This window comes from Ochotona princeps, chromosome 5 (genome assembly GCF_030435755.1).
Source record: "Ochotona princeps isolate mOchPri1 chromosome 5, mOchPri1.hap1, whole genome shotgun sequence".
Taxonomy (NCBI): domain Eukaryota; kingdom Metazoa; phylum Chordata; class Mammalia; order Lagomorpha; family Ochotonidae; genus Ochotona; species Ochotona princeps.
Genome location: NC_080836.1, coordinates 9,076,976 through 9,090,439, shown reverse-complemented (window position 1 = coordinate 9,090,439; position 13,464 = coordinate 9,076,976). Strand labels below are relative to the sequence as shown.

At 51.8% G+C, this 13,464-nt stretch overlaps 1 protein-coding gene across 2 annotated transcripts in view; it reads left to right on the top strand.

The window, feature by feature from the left end:
* SAP130 (Sin3A associated protein 130) overlaps positions 1-3,397 on the top strand; it is a 77,122-nt gene extending 73,725 nt beyond the window's left edge. For both annotated transcript variants that reach the window (XM_004589326.4, XM_004589324.4), the window contains 3 exons: positions 1,486-1,589; positions 2,339-2,452; positions 2,622-3,397. In XM_004589326.4, the coding sequence (XP_004589383.2) occupies positions 1,486-1,589; positions 2,339-2,452; positions 2,622-2,780 (377 nt within the window). In that variant the 3' untranslated portion in view covers positions 2,781-3,397. The remainder of the gene's footprint in view (positions 1-1,485; positions 1,590-2,338; positions 2,453-2,621) is intronic.
* Positions 3,398-13,464: the final 10,067 nt, after the last annotated feature.

Genomic DNA, 13,464 nt, shown 5'->3' with positions numbered 1-13,464 from the left:
GAAGTGTCTATTCAGATCACTTCTCCAACCCCTCCACCCCCTTTTTTTATAAGTTTGTCTTTTTACTGCTGAGTTTACTCTTGGAGTTGTATGAATCTTCATGTGTTCTAGGTTTGAGTCCTTTATCAGCTGTACCACTGTGCTTTCTTGGCAGCTTCCTGTGAATCTATAATTAATTAGACTAACATGCATAGAGTGAGATCCACAGACGTGTGTAGAGCCGGTGAGCTCTGAGCAAGGTTGGCGGACTGCCACGCTGTTGTGGTAACAGAATGCCACTCTTTTTTTTTTTTTTTTTTTTTTTTGAAAGTCAGATATATAGGGAGGAGGAGAGACAGAGAGGAAGATCTTCATCTGTTGATTAACTCCCCAAGTGGCTGCGACAGCTGGAACTGAACCAGTCTAAAACTTGGAGCCCAGAGCTTCTTTCATGTCTCCCATGCTGGTGCAGGGTCCCAATTCAACTGCTTTCCCAGGCCACATGCAGAGAGCTAGACAGGAAGTGGAGCAGCCAGGATATGAACCAGCACCCATCTGGGACCCCAGTGCATGCAAGGTGAGGATGTTAACCTCTAGGCTACTGCACCGGGCTCCAGAATGCCACTCTTAGGCCAGCGTCACTATTGTCATGACAGAATACCGCTGTAAGGTTGGTGTCGCACCACTGGGAGGGATTGGCTACAGATTCTGCAGGTCTGTCTTTCCCACAGGCACCTCTGACTCTGCAGTTACCACATAAGGCTGAGCGGCTCCTGAAATCACGTTAACGTTTTCATGTTTGTCTTTTGAGTTGATGAACTTTATGCCATGTGCATCTCCCTGCCTCCCCACACGCACCTTTGCCACAGCCAGGAGAGCTGTGGTGACCCCTCACTCAGCTCGGAGTCCGTAGGCTACATGAAGGCTCCTTCTTGGTGTTGTGTATACAGTGGGTTAGGACAGATCTGCAAATAGATCTAATTCTTCAGAATTAACTTTGAAAGTAATGCTGTTTGTGAAATGGTTTTTTAAGTGACCGGGTGACATGTGCCTAGCCAGGCAGTAACTGATACTGCACAGACACAGCACCCCTCCGTCCTCATGTTTGTCCCCCGAGTCCAGCGCTGGGCCCTGGACTTTCCCTCCCCAAAGCTGAAGTGTGATTCATGGAATAAGTTCCCTGAGAGCTAATCAGCACTGCTCAGCGTGTAGGGCCTCCTGTCTAGCCCTCCATGGGCTTGTCTGCATTGACCCCTGAGCCAGGCTCCAGTCCACCCAAGACCAACCCCTTGGAAACAGTCTATTATGAAAAGATAGCATGTCTTTGAGTTATTATCCTGGGGGCAGGCAGAAGCAGAAGCAGCTTGTGTTCATGTTGTTAGCCCGTGTTTGAAGTGATCTGAAGTGCAGAGGGCTTAGCTAAAAGCACAAGAAAACATTCTTGGTGAGACTTGAATGGGTTAACTTTCTGAACATTAAAATGTGTCTGTTCTGATACGGTTACAGAGGAGAAGAAAGCTATGCTGCAGGAGATAGCTAACCAGAAAGGTGTGTCCTGCCGCGCCCAAGGCTGGAAGGTCCACCTGTGTGCCGCGCAGCTGTTGCAGCTGGTAAGTGGGACGCTGGGATGACCTCCCTTGTGCCAGGGCAGGGTGCTGGGATGATTGTCGCCTGTCAGCCGTACATGGGATCTAAGTGTCACCCACATCCAAGTACCTGGCACAGCTCTGGGGTAGCCCATATCATGTGTGGCCGCGGCATCAGAACAGGGAACCTCAGGTAACCTAGCCGTAGTTCCTCCATCCCCCTCTGATCTCGGATCATTTCTCCTAGTACAGGGACCCAGGATCCACTTGGGCCTGAATAGCAGACCTCAGTGTCCTGCCGATCACACCCTCCCTGAGTACAGGATAAGCCCTCTGTGACTGCCCAGCCTGCCTCGCCAGCCCCTGCTGTCCTTTCTGCTGCTGGGTGTCCTGTTCCTCCCACCCCCCGCCCCAACCAGGCTGGTGAGTGACTGCCAGCCCTGTCAGCCCAGCCTGGTGTCTTGCTGTTTCCATAGTTTGAAGACAGGATGAGGAGGCTGTCACACTGACCACCTCACAGCCTTGCCATCCGCAGAGCAGTGGCCCAAAGACACAGGGTCTTCTGAGAAAGGACTGCCTTGGCGAGTTTACACTAAGAAGAAAATCACGTATCGCTTCTCGGCCTTTTGGTTAAGATCAAGTGTAGAAGAAAATCCTATTTCTGTGAAACGCGTAGGCTTGTTTTTCAGAGGTATTGTTCAGGGCAGTGTTTCAGTGACACACTTCCCCCCCATAGGCCCAGGGTTACCATGTCTTCCCTCCTTGTGTTGCAGACGAATCTAGAACATGATGTCTATGAGAGACTGACCAACCTGCAGGAAGGGATCATCCCAAAGAAAAAAGCAGCCACTGACGACGACCTGCACCGAATCAACGAGCTGATCCAGGTTAGAGCGGGCCCCTCCCTCCTGAGCACCCCTCCCACTCCCCCGGCGGCCCCCCAGCACCCTTGGTGAGGCCCTGCTGAGGCCTCCTTCTCGGGAGCCTCATGCCACACTGTGCACAAGGGGGCTGCTGTCACTGGACACCCCCTCACAGCTGCGTCTTGTGTTGCAGGGCAACATGCAGAGGTGTAAGCTGGTGATGGATCAGATCAGTGAGGCCAGAGACTCCATGCTTAAGGTGTTAGAGCACAGAGACCGCGTGCTGAAACTCCTCAACAAGAACGGGGCTGTGAGGAAGGTGTCCAAGTTGAAACGGAAGGAGAAGGTTTAGCCCCAGCGGAGTCACGAGTTTGAAAAGAGGATTGATCATGGATGACGGTGGGGAGGGGGTTCTTCGTTGTTTCCGAGGTGGGACATGAGAATAAAGGAAGTGTTCCTGTTCCTTAATTCTCAAGGGAAAACCGAGGGATCGTGGCATCCTGTGAAGGGGTCAGAGCCCACTTGACGCCATGCACCCGTTCTTTGTTTGGGGTGCTCCCCCGGTGAACCTGCTGCATGTCCTCTGACTCGTGCGTGCAGCGACTCCGAGGGCTGTCTGCCCAGCGTGCTCACCTGGTGGATTCTGTAGGACTCATCCCAGCTTGGACTGAGCGAACCACCGGGCCCACATTGGGCCTCTACCCTCCCTGCAGCGGGTCCTGCCTCTGTGTGGCCCTGGAGCAGCAGGTGTCCTTCACAACAGCACCATGGCCCATGCTGGTTGCCGCACGCATGATGGGTTTGTCCTGCGTGAGTCCCAGTTCACGTGGAGGCTCCGAGCACCGAGGTCCTCGCTCTGAAATTCGTCCCTGGTCCCTGTATTTGCGTAGCTCGTGTGCCGCTGTTCCCTGTGTGTACCACTCACCTCCAGACGTTAATAAAGGACTCGGAGGGTTTTGTACATGGCCACTTTCCAGAGTGACTGGTACTGAACATTGCAGACACACTCGGCTGAGTCTGCTCTGCCCCCAGGTACTGCGAGGGAGGCTTTGGTCTGAGATGAGTGCTGAGGCTCCCGTTACCTTAAACATGGGACAGGCCCACGTGGAGGCCCCGTGCATGTGATGGTCATGGAGGGGGACACTGCCCTCATGAGAAGGGGCTCCTCTTCTCAATCTGCCTCGTGCTTCTCTGTGTGGCCTCGGGGACCACAGGTGAGCCTCTGCTTCTGGGGAGCGTGGGTCTGCAGCCACCTGCTGCCCTGATGCCAGCCTGCCCAGGCCTCTGGGACCAGCCTCACAGCTCACCTGCAGCTTCCCCATGTAAGAATGCTAAGTCTTCACCCGTGGTAGAATGGTTAAGAGAAACAGAGAGGATCCCTGGTCTCCCTGGGTTTGGGCTGTGGGCCTGAGCAGCCACGGCTGCCTCCCCGCCCCTGCCCGGCGACAGTCAGGGGGCAGGGCGGGGCACAACAGCCCACAGTAAGCCTGTGCACATCCTGCCCCAGTGCAGGCAGGTCGTTGACTGACTACTGTGCCACACGACTGAGACATTTGGGATCCTGTGTGAACAGCTGTGTTCTCTTACACACACATACACACATACACACACCCCTCTCACATAATCCTTCTCCAAAGCAGCAGCTTGTCGGTAAGTATGCAGGCCCTTCAACACGTTCACACACGGTGGAATGAAAAGAGGATTTCTGAAGCAAAGATTTTGGAAACCTGTGTAGTTTTATATAATACACATTTTTATTAACCTTTTTTTTTTTCATTGATTTGTTTAAGAGGCAGAATGACAGCGAGCTTGATCTTCCATCAATTGCTTGATCCACCAAAGGGTTATAGCCAAGGCTGGGCTGCTCAGGTTGGGGTGCTGGCATGCCCTCCAGGGACCCCACGATGTGGGCCATCCTCTGCTGCTTTCCCAGGTACATTAACAGGAATCAGGAGCCAAAGTGCAGCAGCCAGGACTCCAACTGGTGATCACGTTGGGTGGAGGCATTGTAGGCAGCAGCTTAACTCACTGCACTGCAAGGCTGGCCCCTCTTTCTGTTCTGAGGAGAGCACTCGTCTGACAGCCCACTCCCTGGATGCTCGCCCCAGTGGGGCTGTGTCCTGCATCCAGGAACTCCCATATGCCTGCCTCGAGTTTGGGAAGCAGGGATCCAATCACGTGCTATCCCCAGTGCCTCCCAGGAACTGTGTTAACAAAAAGCTGGAGTTGGGAGCCAGGCTGGAGCTCCAGTGCCGGTGCTCCGGGTTCAGGAGGCTGGAGCTCAGTCATGAAGCTGAACGTTAGGAAGGCTCAGCTTAGACACACCTCCGCATCAGGGAGGGTCATGGCAATGGCCTTGCTGTGTCAGCATAGTATTCAGGCAGGGAATTCTGTCCGAGCACACTGGCTTTTGGAAATAGCTTTTCGAGGAATGGCCAACACACAGTGAGCATCTGAAGATGCTACCACCTGCAGTGCCAGCATGCCATGGAGGTATGCCAATCCTGGCTGCTCCACTTCCACTCCAGCTCCTTGCTGCTGCACCTGGGAAAGCAGGGGCAACAGCTCAAGTATTTGTGCCCCACATGTGAGAGCCACAGGGGAGTGTTGGCTCCCAGCTTCAGCATGGCCCAGCACATGCCATGGAAGCCATTTGAGGACCAAGCCAGTTGGCGAAAGCAATGCTTGTCACTCACTTTCTCTCTCTGCCATCCAAGTACGCAGATTTTTAAGTTTCTTTTGTTTATTTGAAAGGTTCAGTGACAGAATGCGCCTCTGTCTTCTTTCTGATTCCTTCCTCCGATGCTCCTAAAAGCAAGCCTGGCCAAGGCCCAAACGAGGAGCCAGGATTTCCAGCCCCATCTTGTACTTGGGTGGCAGAGACGCACCTGCTCGCCGTGACCACTGTCTCCCATGGCATGTGTGAGCAGGAACCTGGATTGGAAGCGCAGGTGGGACTGGATCCCGGATTCTGCAGTGTGGAATGTGGGTGCCAGAGCACACCCAGCACCACGATGCCCACCCCGTCGTGCACGACACGCTGTGAGCTGTGTCCGAGAAGCCCTCACCACAGTCCCAGTGGTGGTCATGTCCTGGGGGCCTCTGCCCTTCACCGGATTTCTCCCTCATGATGCAGGCTGTTCTTGTCACTTGTGAGTTTGCCGTTTGTAGAATCCGACGAGAGTGCAGTGGAAGCAGGAGGTCTGGCTTCTGGAACAGTCCAGTGGCTGTGGTTGCCGAGGTTGGTTCAGTCACTCCCCACTGCTGAGTCGTATTCAACAAGGTGTTGATTGACCTATGCTGGTGGTGATGCTAATAATCCCATATTCCAGCAGGAGGTGGTGGCTCAGGTCCTTGGGCCACTGTCACCCACGTGGGAGAGCTAAATGCACTCCCCACTGCTGACTGGGGCCTGCCTCTCTACTTCTCAAATAAAATAAGAAAATATGGGTCTAACATAGTAAGTCAATTGACTAATACTCCCACTTCAAGCGCTTGTTCGTGTCCCAGCTGCTCCACTTTCCATCCAGCTCCCTGCTAGTGGCCTGCAAAAGAAAAAAAAACAAATAGCAGACAATGTCTCGAAGCCTTGGAAGCCCAAACTTGTGTGGGAGACCCAGAATAGGCTATCGGCTCCTGGCTTCAGATTGGCTCAGCTCCAGCCATTGCAGTCATTTGGGGGATGAATCAGCAAATGGAAGATCTTTCTCCCTGTGTCTCTCCTCCCTTTATGCCTTTTCCATAAAACTAAAACTTTTTAGGACATGGCAGCTAAAGTCCTCGTCTTGTGTACACCAGGATCCCATATGGATGCCAGTTCTAATCCTAGCAGCCCTGCTTCCCATCCAGTTTCGTTCTTGTAGCCTGGGAGGGCAGTCGAGGAGGACGGCCAGAGGCCTTGGGACCCTGCACCTGCATGGGAGACCTGGAGGATGCTCCTGGCTCCTGGCTTTGGATCAGCACAGCTCCGGCCATTGCAATTACTTGGGGAGTGACTCATCGGACGGAAGATCTTGCTCTCTGTATATCTGACTTTCCAATAAAAATAAATTTAAAAAATAAGCATAATCTTTTAATTCGGGCCTGGCGCAGTAACCTAGTGTCTGAAGTCACCTTGCATGTGCCAGTATCCCATACAGGTGCCAGTACTAATCCTGGCAGGCCTGCTTCCCATCCAGCTCCCTGCCTGTGGTCTGGGAAAGATCCAAAGCCTTGGGACCCTGCACCCACATGGGAGACCCAGAAGAAGCTCTGGGCTCCTGGCTTTGGATTGACTCGGCTCCAGCTGTTGGAACTGCTTGGAAAGTGAATCAGCAGACGGAAGATCTTCCTCTATATGTTTGACTTTCCAACAAGGACAAAAAAATTGCAATCTATAAAAAATTAAATGCATACTTTATAGTCATTACTGAGTTTTAAGTGTTGTGAATAAAACTGGTAGATTTTCCTTCATTGGGTAGACAAAACCTTTTAATTGTGGGTTTTATATCCAGTTGTGCATACCAGGGATTCCTGGCCCGGAAATAACTGGAAAGTCCAGACAGCAAGTGACTTTTCCTTTTGGTGTTTGCATCAAAGAACAGAAGAGATCTGTCTGCTAGTTCCCTCCCAGTGTCGGCAATAGCCATGCTGAAGCCAGGGGCTCCACCCTCAGCAGCTGGATGGGAAGCCGAGCAGCACTCATCGCAAACGCAGTGCAGCATGGTGTCGGCCCTGAATGTCAGACAAAACGCACAGGGTTGTGGGTTTGGTTTTGTTGCTTGTTTGCTTATTTGATGACTGATTTATTTTACTTGAAAGAGTAACAAGGAAGGAGACCAATCTTCCATCTACTGCTCCACTCCCCAAATGACCACAGCAGCCAGAGATGGGCTGATCCAAAGCCAGGAGCTAGGAGCTCCCTCAGGGTCTCCCACGTGGGTGCTGGGTCCCAAGACTGAAAGTTGAAAGTTGTGCCTTGGGCCCTGCGTACTGGTGGAACAAGCTAAGCCTGCACCTGTGGCACTGACACCCCACGTTAGCACCAGTTCAAGTCCCAGCTGCTCTACTTCTGCTCCAGCTCCCCACTGACAGGCTGGCTGGGAGCAACAAGATGGCAGCGCATGGGAGACCTGGGCGGACTCTGCGCTCCTGGCTTCAACATAGCCCACGTGAGGAATCAACTGGTGGATGGAAGATCTCTATCAAATAAATCTTGAAATGATGGGAGGCAGACAGGGAGGAGAGAAGGACAGTTACATGATGGAGTGTGATGGTAGCTGGCGGAACAGCTGGGACTCAAACCTGTGCTCATATGGGATGCAGCTTAACCCACTATGACACAACACTGCCCCCTTCCCCTGCTACTTTTTTTTTTTTAATCTACACCCAGAAACCATCGAACTGTTAAAGGAAAACACAGGAAGCATGCTACAAAATAAAGGTGTAAGGAAAGACTCCTTGGAAAAGACCCCAAGGACCCGGCACAGTGGCCTAGCGGCTAAAGTCCTCGCCTTAAACGCACTGGGATCCCATATGGGCACCAGTTCTAATCCCTGCAGCTCCACTTCCCATCCAGCTCCATGCTTGTGACCTGGGAAAGCAGTTGAGGACAGCCCACATGGGGACCCAGAAGAAGCTACTGGCTCCTGGCTTTGGATCGGAACAGCTCCAGCCATTGCGGCCACTTGGGGAGTGAACCATCGGACAGAAGATCTTCCTCTCTCTCCTCTCTAAATCTGACTTTGCAAAAATAAATAAATCTTAAAAAAAAAACAAAAAGGAAAAGACACTAAAAGCACAAAGCCAAAATAAACAAATGGGAGTACATCAAACTAAAAATCTTATGCACAGCAAAGTGAAGAAGCAATCAACAGATTGGGAGAAAATCTTTGCACACTACGCAACGAAGAAATTCCACAACAGCAAAACAAACAACCCTTTGAAGAAATGGACAAAGGAAATGAACACATTTTTAAAAGAACAGATTCAGATGACTAGTAGACATAGGGAAAGATGCTCAGGCTCCCTGACCACCGGGGAGATGCAAATGAAAACCACGCTGAGGTGCCACCTAACTCCAGTGAGATTAGCCTACATTCAGAATACTAAACACCTGCTGGCGTGGATGTGGGGAGAACAGACCCTCCTTCACTGCTGGTGGGAGTGCAGGCTAGTACAACCACTGAATTGCAGCTAAACCTGCCATATGACCCCACTATCCCACTCCTAGGAATATATCCAAAGTGAAAACTGCATATGAGAAGGGGATCTGTAATCATATTTACAGCAGCACAATCTGCAATAGCAAAACATGGAAATAGCCTCAATACCCATCCAAAGAGGAGTGGTTAAAGAAACTGGTACATCTACTCTGTGGAATACTATTCAGCCATTAAAAGTAATAAAATTACCATTTGCAACTAGATGGTCACAACTAGAGACCATTGTGCTCAGTGAAATAAGTCAATCCTAAAAGGACAAATACCATATGATCTCTGTGATACAAGGCAGCCTTCATGCAAATTGTAAAATCAGTAACCCTTTTCATACTGTTTTTGCTACAACCCATGGGTTTTGATATTTTTGTTTTTATTTTCATTTATCAAATTCTTCACTGACTCATAGATCACTCAGTAGCATCATTTTACCCAAGAAGCTTTTGTGTTTTCTTTTTCATTTCTTCATCAATACATCAGTTATCCCAGTAGCATGTTGTTGAACTCCATGGTGCTGTGAATTTTTTGTTTAACCTTATTCCTGTTGTTGACTTTGTTTCGTAGCTTCTCATGTAAGGGAATGTATAGTGACGGCATAATAGACTGTCATATCTAGCTGTGAAGACACAATGCAGTATGCAATTTTAAAGGATTTACTATTTTGAAGGGTGAAGAGAGAGAGAGAATGTTCCATGCACCGTTCATTGCCTTAATCCCCACAGTGGCCAGGCATGTGCCAGGACAAATCCAGGAGCCCTGGGCGCTCTCCGGGTCTCCCATCGAGGGTGCGGGGCTCACACTTGTGCCATCACCTGCTGCTTCCCAGGACATTAGCAAGGCAGCTACCTAGGAAACACAGCAATTGGGACTTGGCCTGGCACCCCACTGTGGGATGCCAGTCTTGCCAGCAGCAGCGAGGGAGGGCTCCCGCACCCATCTTCCCGGTGAGCATTCAGCCTGACAGCCTTAACATTGTACATATGGGCATCTATTTAACAAGCAGAGACAGCACCTAGCCTGGGGTTGGCTCTGCAGATGGACACCACAGCCAAGCTGGTCAGGCCAAAGCTCAGAAGTCAGCCTGATTCTCCTGCAAGGCAGCACAGATCCCAACACTTGGGGGGATGTTAGCACAGAGCTGGAATGGGGCGGGGAGCTGGTGCCTGCAGGTGGGGCACAGCGTCCTTCAGAGCAGCCTGGCCCAGGCACAACACTGAGTCCCTCTTGGCCTATTAGTGACTTGTCTAAGGTCAAGGACTGGATAAGGTAGCACAGTGGGGAGTGGGAACCAAGTTTCCAAGACAATGAAGCGTCTGTATGTGGTCAGGGAATGAAGGAAAACTCTCTCTCTCTCTCTCTCTCTCTCTCTCTCTCTCTCTCTCTCTCTCTCTCTGTTCTGGGGAACAGTTGTATGCCCAGTGAGCACCGGGTGGCGCCAAAACAACACAGTTGCGACTCCTGGCCTCCTCTGACCCTGGAAAAAAGACTTAGGCAGGTGGTTGGTTTTGAGCATCTGACCTGATCCCTCATGGGAGGTGGGTGGGAAAGGCAGGTGGACTCAAACCTGAGGCCAGGTAGCCCAGGGCAGCGCTAGATACGGACAGGCTCAACTGCCATGGTCCGTGTGCACATACTTGTAGGCAAGCCGTTTGTGTGAGAATGTCACAGGTCCAGGGTACTGAACGGCCCACCCTCAACACATGTCCATCCACGCTGCCCTAAGCATGAACAGGTCAAATGGACATTTCTCAGGAGAGAATGAGAGATAGGAGTGAGAGTTGGCCACATCCATTCACATTTCCCAGTTTCCCCACTGATCATGAGAACCCAATTGTACAAAACAGAGTGAGGGCTCTGCTGGTCACCACGGGGCCACCTGTTCACCCACTGTCCCCACACAGGGCTGACCCTCAGGGTGGCTCCGTCTCCATCACTGCACGTCTGGAGGCTGCCTGTTGCCTGGGCACAGCATGTGCTTCTGCTGTGTGCTGCCCTGGGTGCTGGGCCTGCACCCGCTGTTTGGGCATCCCTGATGCTGGCCTGGGTCTAGCGGACATGCCTTTTGGCACAGAGTGTGAGCGTGGAGGTGAGACAGGAGCTGTGTGTGTAAGAGAGGTGGGCCTTGGATGCCGTCTGGCCTCTGGTCTGGGGGTCCCTGTGGGTCCCACACTCTCCCTGTGGCTTCTCCACCACCCATGGGCTCTGGGAAGACAGGAAGCTCACAGGGCTCTCCTTCCCTACATAGGGAGGCCAGAGGCTCCTCAGGTCAGGAGCCACCTGACCACTCCTTCAGTCTCCCCATCGGCAGTTCAGCCCGGGCAGCTACATCCAGCTGCGACCAGTGCTCACCCCAGGGGAGGGCATCTCAAGAGAGGGTCCTGGAGCCCGCCAGAAGGCTGGCCCGCCTTCCGAGTTTGCTCTGTCCTGGCGTCCTCTCCTCCTCCCTCAGGTCTGAGAGGAAGGCTGAGACTTGGGTTATCTTAAACATTGGACAGGCCCAGCGCCTGACAACAACCACTCAGGCACAGAGAGCACCCTTGCTTCCCCAGGCTGAACTGGAGCTTGGGATTTCTGATCAGGGAGTGCTCTGAGAACCAGCTCTGTGGCTCAGCACCTGTGATGGGTTAGCTCACGTCAGAACAGTGGTTCAAGTCCTGACTGCTCCTCTTCTGATCCAGCTCCCTGGTAAAGCACCTGAAAAGCAGAGGAAGATGGCCCAAGTACTTGGACCCATCACTGTTGTGAGACACCCAGATGGAGGTCCTGGCTCCTCACTTCGTACTGGCCCAGCCCTGCTCATGGTGGTCATCTGGGGAGTGAACCAGTAGAGGAAGATGTGTGTGTGTCTAATTCAGCCTTTCAAACCAATCTTCTAAGTATGTGTGGTGGGGGGTAGTTACCCACCAGAGTCTATCTAATGCAGCCTCTTGCAGCGACACCTGCTTGACTTCTCTGGGATTAAAACAAGATGAGGTCATTGTGTTGGGCGTGGCGCCGTGGCCTAGCAGCTAAAGTCCTCGCCTTGACCGCGTCGGGACCCCATATGGGCACTGTTTCTAATCCCGGCAGCTCCACTTCCCATCCAGCTCCCTGCTTGTGGCCTGGGAAAGCAGTTGAGGACGGCCCAAAGCCTTGAGACCCTGCACCCGCGTGGGAGACCTGGAAGAGCTCCTGGCTCCTGGTTCCAGATCAGCGCAGCACTGGTCATTGCGGTCACCTGGGGAGTGAATCATCGGACAGAAGATCTTCCTCTCTGTCTCTCCTCTCTCTCTCTCTATATATATATATATCTGACTTTCCAATAAAAATAAATAAATCTTTAAAATAAATAAAACAAGGTCACATCATTGTGTCTACAGGTTAGTGTTCCCACTGCCAGAAGCAGAAGGCCACATCATTTTTAGAGTCTGAATGGTATTTATTTATTTATTTGTCAGGAAATTTTAATTTTTCTTATTAAATGTATTTTATTTATTTGACGGTGATTATAGGGCTGACCAGGGTGGGAAGGATCGAGGATCAGGGGAAAGTGGGTGAAATTGTTTCATAATTCTCTATTTCTTCTTGTCTCTGGGGGAAGGGGAGAGATAAAGGGGGAAGCCACACCCAGCCTCCCAAATGTCCCAGTGCCCAGGGATGGGGAACTGTCACCTGATATTGACCCGGGTCCCGCCATAGTGCATGTTCTGAGGGTTCTGACCAAGTGGTTTGGATAGTTCTGAAATGCTGTTGATTTCGCCAGTCCAAGGTTGAGGCAACCCTCTCAACGTCCATTGGCTGTCATAGTCAACCTCAAGTCTGCACTCACCCAGACTTTTGCTGCCATCGTTTGTTGGGGTACTTTCCAATTTGCTCTGTTCTCCTTCCTCTCGGAGGGTACCAAATGGGCTGCCATATTCTCCATGTACATCAGGGTCTGTCCATACTATGCCTTTTTTTTTTAATTGGAAAAGCAGATATACAGAGAAGAGGAGAGACAGAGAGGAAGATTTTCAGTCCACTGATTTAATCCCCAAGCGGCCGCAACAGCCAGAGCTGCGCTGAACTGAAGCCAGAAGCCTGGAGCCTTTTTCGAGTCTCCCACGCGCGTGCAGGGTCCCAAGGCTTTGAGCCGTCCTCGACTGCTTTCCCAGGCCACAAGCAGAGAGCTGGATGGGAAGTAGAGTAGCTAGGACACAAACTGGTACCTGTATGGGATCTCGGATGTGCAAGGCAAAGACTTTAGCCACTAGGCTACCGCGCCGGGCCTGCCTTTTTTTTTTCTGTGATTAATTTTATTTGTATTGCAAAGTCAGATATACAGAAAGGAAGATCTTCCATCCAATGATTCACTCCCCAAGTCATTGCAACAGCCAGTCAATGCTGTGCCAATCCAAAGTCAGGAGCTCTTCCAGGTCTCCCATGTGGGTGCAGGGTCCCAAGGCTTTGGCCCATCATCCTCAATTGCCTTCCCAGGCCACAAGCAAGGAGCTGGATGGGAAGTGGAGCTGCCGGGATTAGAACTGGCACCCGTATGGGATTCCGGTGCTTGCAAGGCAAGGACTTTAGCTGCTAAGCTACCTTGCTGGGTCCCACTACTATGCCTTTTTCACTAGTGAGTAGGCCCGAGGACCAGGGCCAGGTGACACAAGCCCACCAGACTCCCCACCCCCAGGGCTCATGAACCCAGCACCTCACAGGCGGGTCCCATGATCCAGACCAAGTGACCAGAGCCCTGCCAGATCGTCTTCCCTGGGGCTCAGGAATCCAGCATCCACTGACCCCTGGCTGGCATGGCTCACTTCACCTCAGCATCCACTATCGCATATCCCCTGTGTGAATGGCTCGTGTTGCAGCATG